Raw genomic sequence first — 21,020 nt, forward strand, 5'->3', positions numbered from 1 at the left:
TCACATTCTTTTCTTTTTTACGTTGTTTTTCGTCCCTTTATTTATTCCCGATGCCGAAGCCATATATACATTGATCGTGCAAGACTTCACAGGTGGATCATACCAACACTAATGCACCGGATCGCATCAGAACTCCGCAGTGAAACGTGCTTGGGTGAGAGTAGTACGAGGATGGGTGACCTCCTTGGAAGTGCTCGTGTTGCACCTCTTTTTTCACATTTTTTTTCTTTTTTACGTTGTTTTTCATCCCTTTATTTATTCCGGATGCCGAATCCATATATACATTGATCGTGCAATACTTCACAGTTGCGATCATACCAACACTAATGAACCGGATCCCATTAGAACTCCGCAGTTAAGATGCTTGGGCAAGAGTAGTACTAGGATGCGTGACCTCCTGGGAAGTCCTCCTGTTGCACCTCTTTTTTCACATTCTTTTCTTTTTTATGTTGTTTTTCGTCCCTTTATTTATTCCCGATGCCGAAGCCATATATAAATTGATCGTGCAATACTTCACAGGTGCGATCATGCCAGCACTAATGCACGAGATCCCATCAGAACTCCGTAGTGAAACGTAATTGGGCGAGAGTAGTACTAGGATGGGTGACCTCCTGGGAAGTCCTCATGTTGCACCTCTTTTTTCACATTCTTTTCTGTTTTACGTTGTTTTTCGTCCCTTTATTTATTCCCCATGCCGAAGCCATATATACATTGATCGTGCAATACTTCACAGGTGCGATCATACCAACACTAATGCACCGGATCCCATCAGAACTCGGCAGTTAAGCTTGCTTGGGCGAGAGTAGTACTAGGATGGGTGACCTCCTGGGAAGTCCTCGTGCTGCACCTCTTTTTTCATATTCTTTTCTTTTTTACGTTGTTTTTCGTCCCTTTATTTATTCCCGATGCCGAAGCCATATATTCATTGATCGTGCAATGCTTCACAGGTGCGATCATACCAGCACTAATGCACCGGATCCCATCAGAACTCCGCAGTGAAGCGTACTTGGGCGAGAGTAGTACTAGGATGGGTGACCTCCTGGGAAGTTATCGTGTTCCACCTTTTTTTTCCCATTCTTTTATTTTTTACGTTGTTTTTCGTCCCTTTATTTATTCCCNCGCGGTGTGCGCAAGTCCCCCAGGATACAACAGGAACTTCTCAGAATATTTCTGAGGATCTCAGAACTAGCAAGGAACTCTTAAAAGAGTATAAGAATAACCCAGAATATTTTAGAGAAGGAAAAGAGAGAAAAGATAAAACTTAGAAGAGAAGAGAATGAGAGAAGATTGGGTTTTTGGTGTGTCTTGAAATGAGAATGAACTCCTATTTATAGAGTTAGAAAAGAATCAAACCATTAAAAGAAAATAAAAGCATTAAAAATTTGATTTTAACGTTGCAGCCTTTTTTTTTAAAGAATTTGAACGTTGAAAAACTTTTCCGTTGCCCATTAAATCAACGTTTTGAAGTTTTAAACTCAATTAAAACTTTTTCAATTTTGCAATATTATAACACTTAAAACAGAATAAAACCATTAAAGAAAGAATGTCGGTAGATATGATTGGCTTATGGAATGATGGGTTGGTGAAGCGTAAAAATTATCTGAGTGAGTGGGAAGATGATTGCCATAAAAGTTTATTTTAATTTGATTAAACGGAAGTTGCAGAATTATTGAGGGAAAGTTTCATGTATATATAAACGGTGATTGATGAAGACAAAAACTTTTTTTTTTATTTATTGTTTTTATTTAGAATAAGTCATCATATGAAGCCTTATCCTCTAGGCACCTTCATATGAAGCCATCCAGATCATGACCTTATTGTTGTAACTTTGTGCAAAGTTAGTATACTATCAAACTAATATTTTACTCTCAAGAATATATTTATATTTTTATTTTCTTTTTATAGGAATGGAAGGAAAGATGTGAGAAATAAAAAGAAAGTTCAACTTCTTTACTTTTTAAATGAGAATGGGCACGATAGAGTATAAAGTAATATCATATTTATATTTTTTTTTAGAATATAAAAAATACTTAAATTCTATAATTAAGGAAAGAATATATCAATTATTCATGACATAATCAATTATGCAGAAGCTAAATAAGGTAAACTGTATTAAAAGATATTATTTCTTATCATCCCGCTCAAGCACAGCGTGAGATTCGGTCCAACGTGAAGCTTGGCTCTAAAGAACTTGAACAATGGTTGAGGCAGACTTTTAATGAATATGTCTGCTAGTTGGAGATCGGAATGAATTGAGTGATGAGTTTGTTAGATAGAACAAGCTCTCGAACAAAGTGATAATCAATATCAATATGTTTTGCTCGTTTGTGAGCCACCGGATTTTGGGAGAGGAATATTGCACTCTTGTTGTCACAAAGAAGAGTTGGTGCTTGATAAGAAATATGCAAATCATGTAGAAGATGAGTAGTCCATATTAGTTCAGCTGCCGCATTAGCCATGACTCTATATTCTGATTCACGGCTTGATCGAGCTACGGTTGGCTGTTTCTTAGCACTTCATGAGACGAGATTTCCGCCTAAGAAGATAGAATAACCATAGGTGAACGTCTAGTCTCAATACAACGAGCCAAATCTGCATCCGAGTAACCAAGAACATTAAGGGAAGCTCCACTGGTGAAGGATAGGCCATAGGACATGGTACCCTTGACGTATCGAAGGATGCATTTAACTGCTTGAAAATGATCATTCGTTGGAGCTTGAAGAAACTAACTAACGAAATTTACCACGTAGGACAAGTCAGGACGAGTTATAGTGAGATACTGGAGTGCACCAACGAAAGAGAGATACTAAGTGGGATCAAAGAAAGGATCTCCTGTGGTTGTCAGTTGGATATCATGTTGGAGTAGTGTGGCTGTCGGTTCTACATCAAACATCTGGGCCCTGGATAAAATGTCTTGAGCATATTTGGTTTGGCTTAGAAAGACATCATTGGTAGTGTAGTGGACCTCGAGACTAAGAAAGTAATTTAGACGACCTAAATCCTTGATAGCAAACTTAGTTTTGAACCTTGCCAAAAGTTTTTGAATTAAAAAATTATTATTCCTTTTCAAAATTATGTCATTAACATAAACAAGTATATATAGAGTGGTTGTAGTGTTGTGGAAGACAAATACAGATGGATTTGCCTTGCTTCCGAGGAACCCAAGATTGAGCAAAAACGTGTTGAATCGTTCAAACCATGCAAGAGGGATCTATTTGAGACCATAAAGAGCTTTCCGAATTCGAATATTTGAAAGGGTGCTAAGCAATGGTGCAATATCAATCGTATTATCCTCAGTATCCATGCAAAGCGAATGAATATAAGAGATGGGATTCATTATTGGGGACATCCAAGACCGAATGATAGAAGGAAAAAGATTATGAGATAATCCCTCAAATCCACTTAGGGATATATATCCAATGCTTTTTGAGCTTACAATTGAAAAAGGCACTTCTTTCACAGCTGTATTTTCAGCAATTAGAGTTATCAAGGATTCCAACTTTGCTATATCTTTATCCATTATGTCAATCTTGGAACAACCAGACAAAATGAAGGTTCTTAAAGATTTCAACTCATATATCTCAGTTGGAAGATTGTTTAGACTTGTACAGTATTTCAAATTTAGCAGTATAAGACTGTTGAGTGATCCAATAGATTGGTGTACTTTGCTCAATCTCGAACAATATTTGAAAATGAGCTGTTCAAGACTTGGTAATCCTGTAAAGTCAGGGGTTGTAGTTAAATACTCGGAATGACTGAGGTTAAGGACTTTTAGCGATCTCAAAACCTGCACCATGATAGTTTTTCAATTTAGACATATTAGAGTACAAATTAAAAATGAAGTAATATCAAGCAACTAATTTATTTTAATTAAGTTGTATTTTAACGAAGGCATTGACAGGCAACCACTGCATGGCTTCTGTCCCCTGTGATGGAAATTCCAAATATAAACAAATGTAATGCATAGGAGAAAGTAAATGCTTTCAAAAGAAGTTTCAAACCACATGTAAAGAATGTTCTTACATATTTTGCATCCTTATCAAACCACAGTCGCCTGTTCTTCCCAAGATCCTTTCCTGAATTTTCATGAATAATTTTCATTCCGATGTTTTGTAGCAAATGATGCATTCCAAATTTGTTGTTCTTGTTAATTTTGATGAGGTTACGTTGGATGAGAACTCTTATTCCAATATCAGCGTCTACTCCACAGCCATTTAGGATCTTCCTAACATAGCCTCTGCTCTTACCAACATAGAAATAACATATATTAAGGAATATATCTTTTTCCATTTCATTCAGTGAACCTTCGATGCTTATTTTTATTATCTTTGGAACACAACGCATGCCATATATCGCAAACAATAAATTGTTCCATTCTTCTTTGGTCTTTTCAAATAAACTACTTCCAACGACTTCAAGAGCGAGTGGTAGTCCTTCACAATAACTAACAACTCTTCTTGCAAGGTCTTCGTATTCTTCTTTTGGTTTTGGTTCTCTAAATGCGTGCCAACTAAGAAGCTCAAGGGACTCTTCTGTGTTCATTCCCTCTAACCAAAAGACAGAATTAGCTTGATCTCCCAACCGTATTCCATATGTTGATGTAACGATTATAACAGTTCCTTCAACTAACAATTTACGACAATCACATACATCAAATAAAGTAAAGTAATTAACATCGTCAAGTACAATGAGAACCATTTTTCCTAAAAGTCTTTCTCGAATCATAGTTCTTCCCACATCAACGCTAGGAATCTCCACTTTTTGTTTTAGGACATCTAAAAGAAGTTGTTCTTGTAAACGAAGTTGCCCTCTTATTCCGGTAACATGTGAAGTATTTTTAATGAAACTTTTCTCCTTGAATGTCCAATGAATTTGATTATAGATCGCTTTGGCAAGAGTTGTTTTACCAGATCCCTGCTCTCCTAATATCTCTATAATACAAACTTCAGTGGATTTATTTTTGATAGTTCGAATCAGATCTTCCACGTGGGATTGTAATCCAACTGGAAATTTAGTAGCAGACAAGACTGGTAAATTAACAACGCTCTTTACAATTTTGTCCACTAGTTCAGCATCACTCCTTCAAGTTCAAGAGCAATTATAGAAGTCATGTACTAAGAAAATGAAATCGGAGGCTTAAAAGATGGTTGATTGAGTGAGTGATGTACCGGTAACTGCTCTCATCCCATCCAAAGAAATTTGCAGCTTTGGTGAGTGCATGGCTCCACCTGGACATGCCATGATCCAGTTCTTGTCCTGAAAATGTTTGTTGTGCAGTTTCCTTCAAGGCTTTTCCAAAGTCACCCTTCTGAAGACGTACATCAGATGGCTGGATTTCATAATATACAGGCAGAACATGTCTGCAATAAGTTTGGTGCCATTTGATGATTTGTAGAAGCTGATTAAGACACCAAGCAGATTGAGAATAGGTTTGGGTGAAAATAACAATTGCTACACGACAGTGGCTGAGAATAGGTTGTTGGATGTGAGTTGTGTTTACTGCATTGGGGTGATGAAGGAAAGTGGTGAGACCAACAGTAGAGAAGGCAGAATTGAGATGAGAAACAAATTTTCTGTGGATGTCTTCTCCAGTGAAGTTGATGAGCACATCGTACTTCCGTGGTAGTTTGTATGATGAGGAGGCGATATCCATGGAAAGGAATTTATGAGAGGTGAGGAAGAGTTAGAAGAAAAAACAATACTGCAAGACAGTGAAGGAGATGAATGAATCTTAAAGCAATTATATAGTTTTAATCTTTTATTAATAAATGTTAAATACAATGTTAACACATATAACGACATTTGAATTTTTATCTAATTATTGTAATACTGTTAAGTCAACATATATAACTGTTTGGTTTTTGTTTAATAACTTGGAAGAGTGTTGGTCACATTTTTGTTGGACTTTTGCAGTACGTCATACCACCATTGAATATTGTCGTACAAATTTCTTAAGGAGTGTCCGTACAAGAAGAAAATTCCACACCATGCGGTGTGCTGCTGAAAATAATAAATGTGTAATTAATTTATATGACCTAAGTTAGGTTAATATCATCTATTTGTCTTAATAGCTTATTAAAATTTGATTTAGCGGTTATCAGTGTAATATTGTTTAACGCAATTAATTTTATTATTATTTCTTTATTCAATTTCGAACCCATCTAAGCTCTAAATAATACTTTTCATCCCAGTTTTACATATTTCTTATTTTTTTCTCCTATTTCCTTTTTTTTTATATTTAAGATTCTAATTTTGTCTTATATGACAAGAGAAAATGTTTTATGGAAATTGGGAAATTATGTGAGAATGAAGATGGAAATAATATGTAAAAAAAATAAAATTAGGAAAAGAAAGCATTTTAAATAGAATACTTCTATCCTTTGTTTGAACTACCCTATTTAATGTATTTATTGTGAAAAAATAAGACATATAATAGTATAGAAGACTCCGAATTAATATTTTAGGGGAAAACCTATTAGACTATGACAAGTATTATATGTACTGTTTACCGATCAAAACTAGAATTTCACATATATGATATATATTCACATTGATTAAAACCGATTTTAAATTCGAATTTGTTGACCTTTTATCCCCTTAGAGTTTACATTTTTCCATATTAGGGTTTCAAAACTCTTTAAACTTGATTTTTGTTCTTCTTATTACTTTATTTTAGTATATTCCATTATGCAGTATTTATGTGTTCAACAATGAATTTTCTATTTGCATTCCATAAGTATATATTTTCTTATTCAAATTTAGTGTTCTCAAAATAAGTTAGAATATGTGGATCAATTCGGTCTATCACATATTCGAGTCGGGTTGGGTTTAAAAAAAATAAATTTTTTTTATATCGGATAATTTTTAACCCAGCTCACTTAGAACACGGCTTACCTGAGTTGAACTCGTGGTGAAGCGGGTTGACTCACCAATCCACCTAGTTTAATTTAATTATTTTTTATTTTTTTTCAATATTATTTGTTAACATTTTTTTATTCTATTGTAAATAGAAATAAAGAAAAAAATGTTTCAAGAGAGTAAAATATTATAAATTTATTTATTCAAGACTCTAATCTTATAAATGGATATGATGAAAACTCATTTAGGGCATTCCATTCAAAGGAGTACTAATTAAAGTTAAGGCTAAGAAAGGGAAGTGAAGAAAGACTTTTTCTTGATTTTCTTTTTCTAAGTCTTATAAGGATTCTCTTTAATATGTTTATATGTGTTTTGTAGGTCTAATAAAGCTAGGAGATCATGGATCAACTAAATGATTTAGCATGGACCAATCTAGCCCAAGAAGAAGGATAAAGAAGTCATTTACACCAAATGGGAGGGGGTGAGCTTAGTAAGGATGTAGCTGCCTCAAGAAGTTCACATGTTTCACACCGCCACTGCATCTGATACATGACTTGGTGGAAATGTTGTTGCACCTCCACGCCTTTGCCTTGCATCTTCCAGAAAGATGTCACGCATCTCTCACCGCTGCCACGTGGGAAGATCCGCATCTCCCCATCTGTCATCTCCACCGTTCATAGCATAGGATTGGCCTTATAAATATGAATGTATCAGATTATGATATCACTTTTGGAATTAATATGAGTTTATTATGCTGAAGCAATTTCCAGCACACGAACTCTACACCAAAGGTCACTCTCATTGAGCTTTCCCTCCTCCACCTAGCTCCCTTCCAGTGAAGGCCGCCTGAGCTAGTTTCCACACCACCAAACAAATCTTCATCCACCATCTAAACCACTGTTTCACCTCTGCACATGGCTGCCAAATCCCAAGCAACCTCCTCTGCCGCCTCTGGTTCGAATGCTATCATCTTCCGCTGCCTAAAATCCACATCCATGGTTGGAGCTATTCTATCAAGATAAGTGACATAAAAATTATAAAAGTTCTAGTTTATCAAAATATAAATTAAAAAAATAATATTAAATATTTATAGATAGATTTTTTTGAAAAAGCGGTATATTTTTGTGTTGAGTGTTAAATATTTATAATTTTTATTCTCTTTAATGATCACGGGAAGAGAATACAGGTCAAGTTGACAAAATTCTAGTCTTAAGTGTAAATAGAAAAACTATTGTTTAGATGAAAATAAAATATGTATAGTTAATCTAATAATTCATTCTAATATCAACAAGTACTATATCTGTTGGATTCTAACATATCCACGAGACTCTAACATCAATATTTGTTGTTCATACAAGAGATGATGTTACATTTACAAAAGTTGTTGCCATTGACCCTTAATGCAACCCTTGTGACCTAGAGGTCATGGGTTTAAATCCTAGGACTATCTCTACTTGTGGTTGTGGGGGTAAGACTTGCCCACCGCAGATCCCACTAGGTGGGAGTCTTGTACTCTTTTTTAATGTGTCAATTACCAAGTTGCTTCCTATACTCTTTGCTTCTTCTATCTCCTCTTTTTCTTGTTAGGTGTGCCTTATCTTTTAAGCTCCAAGCTAACCCTGGCCTTTTTTTATACCTAGCCCCATTTTTGTTGACCCATACTTTAGGGGGTCTTTTAAAGCCCCTAGCCCCCAAAACCTTATCAGATGGGCTGTGAATGAAGTAGGCCCGGGTTAGCCCCCTAGCCCCAAATCATGTGTGACTATTCCCATTTTCTTCTAAACAACCACTTCACAAAGCACTTAACAACCTCCCTTCACTCTCGCCGCCCCTCCCTCCACCTCCTCCCACCGTCTCCCCCGCCATGCTGAACACTGGAGGAAACCTCCGCCCTCTTCGACGCCTTCCGCGGCAAGTGGTACTCCCTGGGCTGCACCAACTTCAAAGCCATCCATTGGCAAGAGGTCACCGATGCCGTAATTTCCCAGTGCCCCAACGCTTCCTCCACTGCTAAAATCGTCATCCAATGCCGCCACAAAATGGAAAACTCCACAAACACATTAAAAAATATAATTAAAAATGAAGGTGCAATAGATTCAGTGAAAATTTAATATAAAAGAAAAAAATATTCAATTAGAATTGCATTAATCTTACTTAAATCGTTAGAAGCCTGATTAGGAAAAAAATATTCAAATAGAATTGCATTAAGCTTGGTCGGACAAGTGTGAATCTAGCTTTCAAGAGTTAAAGCAGAAGTTGACGAGTGCTCCCGTGTTGGTTATCCCTGACACAGGTAGACCTTTTGAGGTTTACTGTGATGCTTCTTACTAGGGGCTAGGTTTTGTGTTGATGTAGGAAAAAAAGGTAGTTGCTTTATGCTTCAAGGCAACTTAAGGTTCATGAGAAGAATTATCCTACTCATGACTTCGATTTGACAGTGGTTGTGTTCGTCTTGAAGATTTGGAGGCACTATTTATATGGTGCACAATTCCAAATGTTCAGTGATCATAAGATTTTGAAGTATCTTTTTTATTAGAAGGAACTAAACATGAGGCAGAGGAGATGGATGGAGTTATTGAAGGATTATGAGTTTGATCTTCTTTACCATCCGGGGAAGGCGAATGTGGTAGCAAACGCACTGAATAGGAAGACAGTTCATGCTTCTGCTTCGATGGTTAGAGAGTTGGAGTTGAGAGGTTCAAGGATATGAGATTGTAGGTGGAGTTAGAGTCAGATTGTATCAGGTGTAGTAACATAGTGGTTTCAAGTGATCTGTTGGGTTGTATAAGAGCGAAACAATTATCAAATGTTGAGCTAGAAAGGTTGGTGAGTTTGTTGGGTATAGAGCAGGTCCAATAGTTTTCTTTTATATTAAATTTGATATTAGTAACCTTGGTCAGAGTTGGAGGATGTATATTTATTAAGAAATTGACTTTAAGTCTAACTCAACCCCACAAAACCGACTTGTAAAATGAGGTTTATACTCATTTATATATATCTTTTTAGGTTTTCACAGTTTTGGTTTAATATATATATATATATATTAAAGATGTCTTATCTCTAGTCAATGTAGAACTTCCAATAATGTTAATCAAAAAATGTTTCATAATAATAAAGTCATGAATATAATCACTAACATGTCTTATGAACGTGTTGTAACCTAAACATTTTAACCTAGGTTGTATATTAAAAGAAACATTGATTTGCAATCTAATTTTAATCCATGTTTTTTTTATGATGATTTATTGTACATGTGGGTGAAAGAGCGAGCAATGCACGACTTTGTTTAAGAAGATTTAAGCGGAATTACGCGTGTAGCTTTGTGTGATGCAATGAAGAAGTGCTTATTGCTATCGTGATGAGAAGAGAAATGAAAAACACATCACACATATGAAGTTACACGTTTGTCCTTTGATAGAAGCCATTAACATGGAAGAGAAGGAACTTTTGCAGAAGAAAATCAATTTTGGAAAGAAAAGAATAGATTCACCTCTCTTTATGTTTTCAAGAGAATCGATTATCCTCTTTTACAAAACCAAAATCAATTATTCTCTCATGACTCACCCACAATCAATTCTTATTAGTGTTCACTAGTGGAAAAATGCTGATTAACGTCGGTTATTTTGGGCTTTTAACGTCTACTAAATAATCGACGTCATTACCGGTGACGTCAATAGGACGTCAGAAAAACACCCAACAGACGTCTATAGTGACGTTCGTTAGTGCCATGATCGATGTCGAAAGGCAGTACATAGATGTCGAACTACACATTAACCGACGTCTAAAAGCACATAAAGACTTCGAACATGTCACTGACCGACATCTAAAGTCACTATAGTCGTTGGTGAATGCATTAACCGGCGTCTAATACAGTTGTTGTGTTTTAATGCAATTTTGTTCCTATCTTTGGATAGCCTAGTAGCATACTCTTACACTAATTCTTACAAACTTTACTTCCAAATCCACTATCGTTTATCTCCAAATTCACTCAAATAAACAATAAAAAAAATTACTTTCAAATCTTCTCAAATCCACTCAATTACTCTCCCTCAAATCCACTCAAGTAAAAAAGACCTAAGAGAATTTTTTGGGTACAGTCATACTGTTTTCAATCTTTGTGGGTTGAAAAGGTCCATTTATTACAACATCCCATACACCTGTCTACTGAGTCTAGACAAATTTTCATTCTAATTTTTCAAAATGGGTAATATTCTCTAGCAAACAGAGGTGGTCTATTTATAGATGCCGCTTCAGCAAATGTTTGAGATATATTGGTAAATCAATTAATATTCAATTAATCAACTCTGATTCCAATAGTTAAAAGTGTTAAAACCAATAGATCTCAACTAAGAAGGGGTGAATTGGATTAAAATTTTACACCTACCATTCTTTAAAAGAAAATGCAATGTATGTTACTATTTTGAGTGAACTTTCTTAATCAATACAATATGTAAAAACATGTAAAGAAAGAAATGCATGATACACACAAGATTTTATATTGGATTGACTTAAATGGGGTTACATCTTTTCTTCTTTCAAACAACCTGAGTTTGAAAGGAAATACACTATAAAAATGTAGAGATTACAGAATGACAAGTTTGTCTATGCAACCTTAACCTCTAGTAATCAAGAATCACTCTTTAAGGTGATGTTTCACACAATCACCCTTAACTTTTGCCTTCGCAACAATTATACACAGAATGATTAAGTTTACAACAAACGTAAAGGAAAGAAAACATCTCAAGTGTAGATTTCAAACCAAAAACCATGCTTGAATGCTTCTTGTCTTTGATTTTCACTTATGAAGGGCTTTCGTTCTCCAAAAATGCTTTCTAGTCTTTCTTGTTTCACACATCAAAGTTCTGAATTACACCCCCGTATTACAAAATAAAGACAAGATCCATTTATATAGGAAAGCATGATACTCTTATTTTGAATCGATTTTGATTTTAATATAATCGATTAAACGCTAGTGCAAAAATGTTGTTTAACGTCACACATTAGACGTTAGTTTAGGGTAAGCGTGACGTATATTGATGACTGGTGGCATTTCTGTAAATAAGTTGGCAATATAGGCGTCAGTTAGTTGGATCACCGACGTCTATAGTATTTTAGACGTCGGGCTTTTCAACTTGACGTCTATATTTCTGAAAATTAGGTGAAAAGTCATTTCCTTCAACCTTATAGACGTCGGTTCGGTGGGGGCCCCAACGTCTATATGGCAGAAATTAATGCTACTCACCTACCTGTCAGACATATAGACGTCAGGCTCCTGCTAACTGATGCCTATATGTCTGTCAAGCAGGTGAATAATCACTCTTTTCAGCGCTATAGACGTTGGATCCTGCCACATTGACGTCTATATACAACTTTAGACGTCAGTTGCCTCAAGTACCAAAGTCTATAATCCTACTCGGTATGTGAAAAGTCATTCGTTTTCGCCCACGAGACGTCTCATCCCGCCAAGCCGACCTCTATATATAACATAAATATTAATTTTTAAATTGAATGGACGTCATATTAGTCAGACGTCCGACGCATTTGCGATTATAGACTTCAATTTTGTGTACAACAGACGTTTAATTTCTTGTTAAATAAACCTGCAAACCAACGGTTTGTGAACCAACACTTTGATCATCTTTGCCTTTTCTCTCCACTGCTATGCATTTCCAGGTAAGTTTCCTCTCCTTTTAACTATTTAAAGTTGTTTTTACTCCGATTAAAGTTATCTTTGATGTATTATCTCTCATTTGAACCGATTAAAATAAGTTTTCATTGTGTTTTGGTGTAGTTTTTTCTTTGTATCTTTGTGTAGCGTAGTGCACCTTCTCCCTTTGCTAGTTTCCTCGTAAGAAAAACTTGCGTTTTTTGGATTTCTCATGGCATTTCAACCCAAGGACGAACTTGGGATTGTTGCCTATGTTTATTCCAACCGCCAACGAAAAAGTATACGGTGAGAATACACCGTATTCTTTTTCATTGGCAGTCCAAATGGACATAGGCAACGACCCAGGTTTGTCTTTGGGTTGAAATGCCATGAGAAATCAAAAAGACGCAAATTTTTCTTACGAAGAAACTAGCAAAGGAAGGAGGTGCTACTACGCTACCCAAAGACACGACAAAAACCGCAAACACAACGATCACTTCATAGACGTCAGTTAATGTTCTAACTGACGTCTATAGTACCCATAGACGTCGGTTAATGTACAAACCGATGTCTATGATGTCCCAAAGACGTCGATTAATACAATGTTTGACGGCTTTATAGACGTCCAAAGTGTTACAGACCTTAGACGTCGGTTAGTGCAATGTCTGATATCTTTGTAGACGTCGTTCTTTGAACTGAACCAACGTCTATATCAACGCCGCACCTGCGAAAAGCCGATGTCCCCTTAACGTCACCCGTAAAGATGTCGGTTCTAGAGGTGACATTAAAAACCCAAAATAACTGACGTTTAAAGCCCTTTCTGCACTAGTGAAAATAGAAACCAAGCATCTCTTGACATGCATTTTAACATATTCAATAATTAGTTAAGGTCAAGTATTTCTATCTTCTTCCACTTTAGATATCATCAAAAACCAATTAAACAATTTTGGAACATCATCAAAAACCTATTACTAATCATGTTTCCTTTTAACTTCCATATACTAATTAGACGAATCTAATAACACATATTAAACGAGTTTATCAATGCATTAATTAGATGAGTCTAACAACTCACATTACATTAGTATATTTGTATACTAATGTATATTGTTAGCGAGTCAACTCCAAATGTTTCTACATATCATTTATACTTTGCACATGTTTTATCATTTATATTTTTAAAAGCTCTACTATTTATATTTTCTATGCTTATTGAACTTTTTCTACACCTATTAAACATAATTACAAACTTAAAAATATTTATTGTTTATTTTTTCTCGATTTCTAATTTCTCTTTTAAAAAACGCACAAACCAACGTCAATCCGTACGAAAACACATTTTTAAAACCAGTATAATTATTAAAAAAATTCCATAATTTTCAGTTAAAACATTCAATTAAAGGTAACCGTGACAAACATTGTAGGTGTTAATATTTTTTCTACACTTAATTAACTTCTGAACTAAATTTTGTTTTGAAGATCATTGTTTCTTTTAAAAGTTTTTCTAAAATTATTCTTAGTAAACTATTATAGTGAATCTCCCGTGTTTTTTTAATGATTTTCAACATCCGGTGGAAAAAAAGATTATCAATCAGGGACAATAGTAATTAGTTACAAAAACAACTTGATATACATTATATAATAAAAAAGTAACCTATAACAAACTAAAATTTAAGACTACAAAAACCTATATAAAATAAACCTATCGATATCAAGGAAACTTGATTTAAACCCACATTTTCCAAGTGATTTCCGTACTAAAACATGATTAGCAAGTGATATTCATTTGATGATATGCTCAACCTTCACTGTTATCAACACCTTCACTCAATAAGATGATTGAAGAATCATTTCCCAAAACAGAGCCTCTACCTAAGAAGTTCAATTTTAGGTTAGAACACATTCATCTAAACATCCATTTTGTATTTTTAACAAAATCCAAATACACATAAGACACATATAAATCCTCAATTTTACTAATTTATGATTTTTAAAAAGGAAAACTTGATGTAATTGTGCAATAATTATTAAAGCAATCCAAAAAAAATAAAAAACTCACCAAAAAAGGCATTTTGAATTCGATGAAGCTCCCTGCTGACATCAACCACATCCATTCTGTCTTTTGGTGATTCCACAGCACAGGCAAGTCCAATTTTAAAAAGTGAAACTAAGCACTTCTCAATATTTGGATTAAGATTCCGATCATTTTCCTCAATTGGAATAAGTCGCCGATCCAAAATTTGAAAAAGTTTACTGGGAAATGAAATTGTAACAAAGTTACAAATATTTTGACCATCTTCAAACATTTCATCTGTAGGTCTTCTCCCAGTAAGCATTTCCAGCATAAGAATTCCAAAGCTGTACATGTCGCCAGAAGTTGACACTTCAGCACCCATTCCATACTCTATCATCATACAAAATTGTCAATACACAATACTAAGATATAACATATTCATAGCACAAAATTCCGAGAATTCAAAGCAACTTAAGGATTGAAAAACAGAAGAAAATACCTGGAGGAGCATAGCCAACAGTCCCCTTTATCGCAAGTGTACTTGATTGTTTGGAGGTGATAGCTTGGATTGTTGAGAGAAGTCTTGCTATGCCAAAATCACTTACATGAGCAATCATGTCATCATCAAGAAGGACATTGCTTGGCTTTAAATCACAATGAATGATCGACTGCTCACATTCATGATGAAGATATTGTAATGCAGAAGCTACGTCAATCATTATACTTAATCTTTGTTTAAGGCTCAATGTTCTTGGATGCTCAACACTTGTTGTGGTAGGATGCAACCATTGCTCCAGGCTTCCATTTCTCATGTACTCAAAGATCAAAGCTTTGAATTCTTGACCTTTATAATCTGTGCTGGAACAACATGTCAAAATCTGAACAAGATTTCGATGCTTAATATTTTTTAGTGCATTACATTCTGCCACGAAGCTCTTGTGAGCTCCTTTTCTTTGCAGGTTTAGAACCTTTACTGCTACAACTCTGTCTTCGAGCTCAAGAGTTCCTTTGTATACAGAACTGAAATTCCCACTCCCTATCAAGTTTGTAGTTGAGAACCCATCAGTTCCATTGTACAAGCTTTGGTAAGAAACTTTAGCCAATTGGTGAATTGTTGATGAATTAAGGGAAGGTTTCTTTCCCTTTTTCCTCGACCAATAGATAGTTAAGGCAGATAATAGTACAATGAGAGAAACAACTACACTTAATGTCACCACTATCAATCTGAACTTGTGGTGTTTTGCATGTTTCTTAATTTTAACAGGGCATGGTGGCAGATGCAATTCAGAAATACCTCCACAAAGCTTACTGTTTCCAATCACCCCCAATGCACTTACATTCCGAAAGACACCTTCAGTGGGTACCTCACCTTCCAANATATTAAAAGATACATTCAAATATTGTAGGAAAGAAAGGTTTTGCAGGAAATTTNGAATTGATCCNGACAAATGGTTTTGTGACAGGTCCAAAAATATAATGCTTTTAAGTGATGCCAAAGAAGATGGTATGATTCCTTGTAAAGAATTCCCTTGCAAATAGAGACTCTCTAACATTAGGCATTTTCCAACGCCAAGTGGAATGTGACCAGATATATGATTGTTTGACATATCTAGAAAGTTAATATTGCGTATATTTCCCACTGCATCTGGTATACTACCACTCAATGAATTACTTGACAAATCCAACTTGTCAAATAGAGAGGTAAGATTAAAAAGCTCTAGTGGTATGGTTCCTGTTAGATAGTTCTCTGAAAGATCAAAATGTTGTAGCAGTTGACAATTTCCTATACTTGGAGGAATACTCCCTTCAAACCGATTTGCTCGTAGATTCAAATAAAACAATTGACTCAAGTTTCCAATGAAGGGTTCTATATTTCCTGACAACTTGTTTCCCCGTAATCCTAACACTCGAAGCATTTTAAGCTTTCCAAAAGTTGTTGGGATAATACCATCAATGTGGTTATTGTACATTGTCAAGAGAGTTAAGCCAATTAAATTTCCTATTGCCTCAGGTATTTCTCCAGATATCTCATTGTATCCGAGATATAGTTGACTTAGTTGAGTCGACAAATTTCCCAAAGAATTTGACAATTGACCTCCCAAACTATTGTAAGATAGAGCTAATATTTCCAACTTAGTACAATTTACCAATGATTTTAAAAACTCCAAATCATTAGTTGAATTGTAACCTAAATTGTTTTGACCCAAGTTTAGGTGATAAAGTTCATGTAGTTTTCCAAGACCTGGAATTCTTCCTACAAAATGGTTCTTAGAGAGATCAAGGAATGAAAGACTGGATGCATTTGCAATGGAAGGTGGCATTGGACCTGATAATTGATTGGAACCAAGTACAAGTACCTGAAGATTGTGGAGGGTGTGGAACATGTTGGGTGGAAGAGAGCCACTAAGTTGATTTTCAGCGACTGAGATTCCAATAAGAGATGACATATTATAAAGACAGGAAGGAAATGATCCACTCAGTTTGTTGATACCTAAAGCTATAATAGTTAAGCTTTTGAGATGACATATTTCTGGTGGAATATCTCCCTCTAAATTGTTAAAAGTAAGTGATAGATATGTTATTGAAGAAAGATTCCCAATGGAAGATGGAATTTCTCCTGTTAACTGATTTTGACCAAAGTNCAAAAACTGAATGTTCCGGAGCAATCCGATTGTAATAGGTATTTTTCCTTTCAGATTGTTTCCATACAAATATAAAATTTTGAGTTGAGTACAATGCGTCAAATTGAAAGGAATTTCTCCTCCCAATGTGTTATTTTCAACATTGAATTTCTGTAGTTGGGACAATCTTCCCACTTCTAGTGGGATATTGCCATAGAAACTGTTGTTTCCAAGTACAAATTTTCTGATGTAAGAGAGATTACCTATGTGAGGAGATATGTACCCTTTCAACTTGTGCCCTTGCAAGTTCAGCTCAGTAACTCTTGGAAGTGTGGGATGGCATGTGATTCCATACCAATTACAAAAGTAAGTAGAAGTATTCCAAGAAAGCAAGATCCCATTTGGGTCAGTCGATATTGATTCTTTGAATTTGATAAGTGCCATATGATCGATCTCATTTTCTAAAGCAAAAACATTGTGTTTGGGGTTGCATTTAAAGTGGAAAAACAGGGGAACATATATAAACCAAAAAGCAAGCAACCAAAGAGAAGATGGCTTCATTTTTTTGTGAACAATTTATGGAGATTCTTGAATGATGGTAATTCTATTCTTTCATAGATTTATTTATAGAGAGGTTAGTAAATAAGATGGGATAGGAAAAGCAGCACTTGCTATAGAAGTCAAGCTAATAACCAATAGTAAATATGAGTAGACACCTTGTTTTGTAGCACCCGCTATTACACATCAATATGTGGAAAACATTTTAAATGGAGTTTATTTTTTCTCTGCAGAGGATAATGTGGGAAGATCATTTGTAGATGATGTGCTTATTTTATCCCTGTGGCTTATTGTGTGTATCCTAGCGTTAGAATAAGCGGTTGAGGGTCTTCTGCCGTTGTGTGGTTTTAAAGAATTATTAGTTGAAATGTTTATTTGATTTTAAAGAAATTAAAATCTAATTAAGACATAGAAAAATCATTTTATTTATTTAATATGAACATTTTATTTTTTTTACAAAGACTACATTTTATTAGAAAATATTTTATGTTATTTCATTTATGAAGTTGGTTATACATGAATATGATATAAAAATATGATATAAAAATATTGAGTACGATATAAAAATGTAACAATATATATTTCATTTAATATATAAAAACTCACAAGATAAAAATATGAAATATTATTATATATTTCATTTAATAACATAATGATAAGAATGATATAAAAATATTGATATAAATATAATAAAATGATAATATATTAAACTATATAGTGAAATATATAATTTTATATGTATATAAAAATGATATTATTTCTAAAAATTAATTAAAATTTTTTAGTGGATCAAACTTACCTTAGTCTTAGTCGTGTACTCAAAGAGAAGGTTTTAGGAAATAGTTTTTTTTAATCCACTTGAGGAGACTTCTTAAAAGAAATTTTTTCAAGAATGAATTAGGACTGATATATGAATCATAAATCAAGTTGACTAAGATAGTGAAAGAGATGAATGCATTTTATAACAATTATATCATTTTAATCTTTTTTTCATAAATGTTAAATACAATATTAAGACATATATATAATGACATTTGGATTTTTATCTAATTATTGTAATACTCTTAAGTCAACATATATAACCGATAGGTTGTGGTTTAATAACTTCAAAGAGTGTTGGTCCCATTTTTGATGGACTTTTGCACTAGGTCATTCTCTATGGGTTGGTCATCAATGGACCTTTAGCGTGTCGTACCGGTCATTCTGTTGACTTTAACGTGTAGTATTGGTTATTATCTTGACTTTAAATTTTCTTTTCCCATCTTATTTTCTATCTTTTTTGAATAAATCTGACCAAGAATTGAAATATCACCATTGAAGAGTCTACATAAATGTTGCTAAAAAAAATGATAAAATGAAGCATTTTTCTCTCAGGTTACTTTCTTTTTGGTTTATACAATCTCCTATTTTTCCACTCTTGACTTTTGAAACTGAGATCACGAGTCTTTTATGTCTAAATTCATAAAATACGTGAGAAGTTATATTGATTTTGCATTTCTGAACATCTATTCTTATGATTTCGTCCTTGTTATTATGAAAATTAGAGTTGTCAAAACGGGTAATTTGGTCCGACTCGACTTATCACAGGTTGACCACTTAGTGAGTCAACCCAATCCGACTCATTTATTAGTAAGTCGAAAAAATTCGAACCCGACCCGACCCACCACGGGTTAGTGTGTTAAACGGGTTGGCTCAATTAACTTTTTTCACCCTCTTCTTCTGATATTTTTATAACATATTACATTGATCAATTGATATAAAAGAAACTACAAAAATTGAAGAATCTAAATTATTAAGTAGCATGTGTTTATTTTGTATTTATTAATATAAAAAAAAAAGAATCATAGTAATCATAAGTAACCTGTTTTTATTTTGAAATTATTAATATAAAAAACCTAAAAAATCTTAGTTACATAAATGATTTTTTATATATAGGATATTTTATATGATTTTATATTGCTATGATTGTGTATATTAAACAATGAAAAGTGTTTGATGAAGTGGTTAAGTGATTGTAAAAATATTGTATATATAGGATGTTTAAATATTGTAAAAATATTATATATATTTTTCCGTGTTATTAATTATTAAAAGTATTCTAAAAATATTTTTTATATATAGAATGTTTAAATATTGTAAAATATTGTATATATAGGATGTTTAGATATTGTAAAAATATTGTATATGCTTAAATATTGTATATATAGGATGATTTATATGATTTTTTCGTGTTATGGTAAAAATATTGTATATATTTTTCCATCATATCTCAAACATTAAGAGTAAATCAAAATTAACTTCCTAGAATACAATTGATCTTTGATTGTCAAATTTTCAGTGAGAAGACAAACAGCCTAGTTATGAAGGATGTGCTAATTATTTAATTTCAATAAAAAAATATGATTTGAATAATTAATTTAATTAATTTGATTTAATTAAAAAATAAGTGGGCATTTTGAATAATTAATTTAATTTCAATAAAAAATATGATTTGAATAATTAATTTAATTAAAAAATAGGTGGATTGGTGAGCCAACCCGATCCACCACAAGTTCAACCTATGTGAACTGGGTTCTTAGTGAGCCGAATCAAAATTGGCTCGCATCAAAATTTTCGTATTTTTTTTCAACCCAATCTGACTCAAACCCGTGGTGAGTCGGGTTAACTCACAAAATCCATTTTGACAACAGTACTGAAAATGTTGTTTTTAGACATGTTGAGATGGTCATATAAATATTCTTTCAACTCTTTAGCTGAAATGTCCTAATGAGTGTCCCTACAAGACGAAAATTCCACACGACGCGGTGTGCTGGTGAAAATAATAAATGTGCAATTAATTAATTTTATATTTGAGAAACGTCAATCTATTTTGCAAGTTGTTGATGGATGTTTTTATCTTAATGGATCTAATTTTTAGGTTAGTATAATCCATATGTCGTAATAGCTTATTATGATTTGATTTTGTGGTTATCAGTGTAATATTGTTTAACACAATTAATTTTATTATTATCTCTTCAGTTTATTGGTATTTATTCAATTTCGAGGCCATCTAAGCCATAAATAATACACTTTTTATTCCACTTTTACATATTTCTTATTTTTTCTTCTATTTATTTATTTTTATTTAAGGTTCGAATTTTGACTTATATGACCAGAGAAAATATTTTATGGAATTTGGGAAATTATTTGAGAATGAAGACGCAAATGATATCTAAAAAAATATAAGGAAAAGAAAGCCTTTATGGCAAGTATTATATTTACCCATCAAAACTAGAATTTCATATACAAATATATATATATATATATATATATATATATATAT

The 21,020-nt window shown here is 33.7% G+C and overlaps 2 protein-coding genes across 3 annotated transcripts; both read right to left on the reverse strand.

The window, feature by feature from the left end:
- Positions 1–3,211: 3,211 nt before the first annotated feature.
- LOC106763576 (TMV resistance protein N-like) lies at positions 3,212–5,692 on the reverse strand. The gene is made up of 4 exons (XM_014647748.2): positions 5,169–5,692; positions 3,995–5,080; positions 3,888–3,930; positions 3,212–3,787 (listed from the first exon to the last, which is right to left on the reverse strand). The coding sequence occupies exons 1-4, from the start codon at positions 5,651–5,653 to the stop codon at positions 3,212–3,214; spliced, it is 2,190 nt and encodes a 729-aa protein (XP_014503234.1). The 5' UTR covers positions 5,654–5,692.
- An 8,433-nt stretch (positions 5,693–14,125) lies between these two features.
- LOC106765338 (probable LRR receptor-like serine/threonine-protein kinase At3g47570) lies at positions 14,126–17,771 on the reverse strand. Of its 2 annotated transcripts, XM_022782268.1 has the most exons (4): positions 17,404–17,771; positions 15,019–15,888; positions 14,565–14,909; positions 14,126–14,377 (listed from the first exon to the last, which is right to left on the reverse strand). In XM_022782268.1, exons 1-4 carry the CDS (start codon positions 17,699–17,701, stop codon positions 14,304–14,306), a joined length of 1,587 nt encoding a protein of 528 aa, XP_022637989.1. In that variant the 5' UTR covers positions 17,702–17,771; the 3' UTR covers positions 14,126–14,303. The 2 variants fall into 2 exon arrangements, with proteins under 2 accessions (XP_022637989.1, XP_014505406.1); XM_014649920.2 differs by having other exon boundaries at positions 15,019–17,771.
- Positions 17,772–21,020: the final 3,249 nt, after the last annotated feature.

Source organism: Vigna radiata, chromosome 6 (assembly GCF_000741045.1).
Source record: "Vigna radiata var. radiata cultivar VC1973A chromosome 6, Vradiata_ver6, whole genome shotgun sequence".
NCBI classification, from domain to species: Eukaryota; Viridiplantae; Streptophyta; class Magnoliopsida; order Fabales; family Fabaceae; genus Vigna; species Vigna radiata.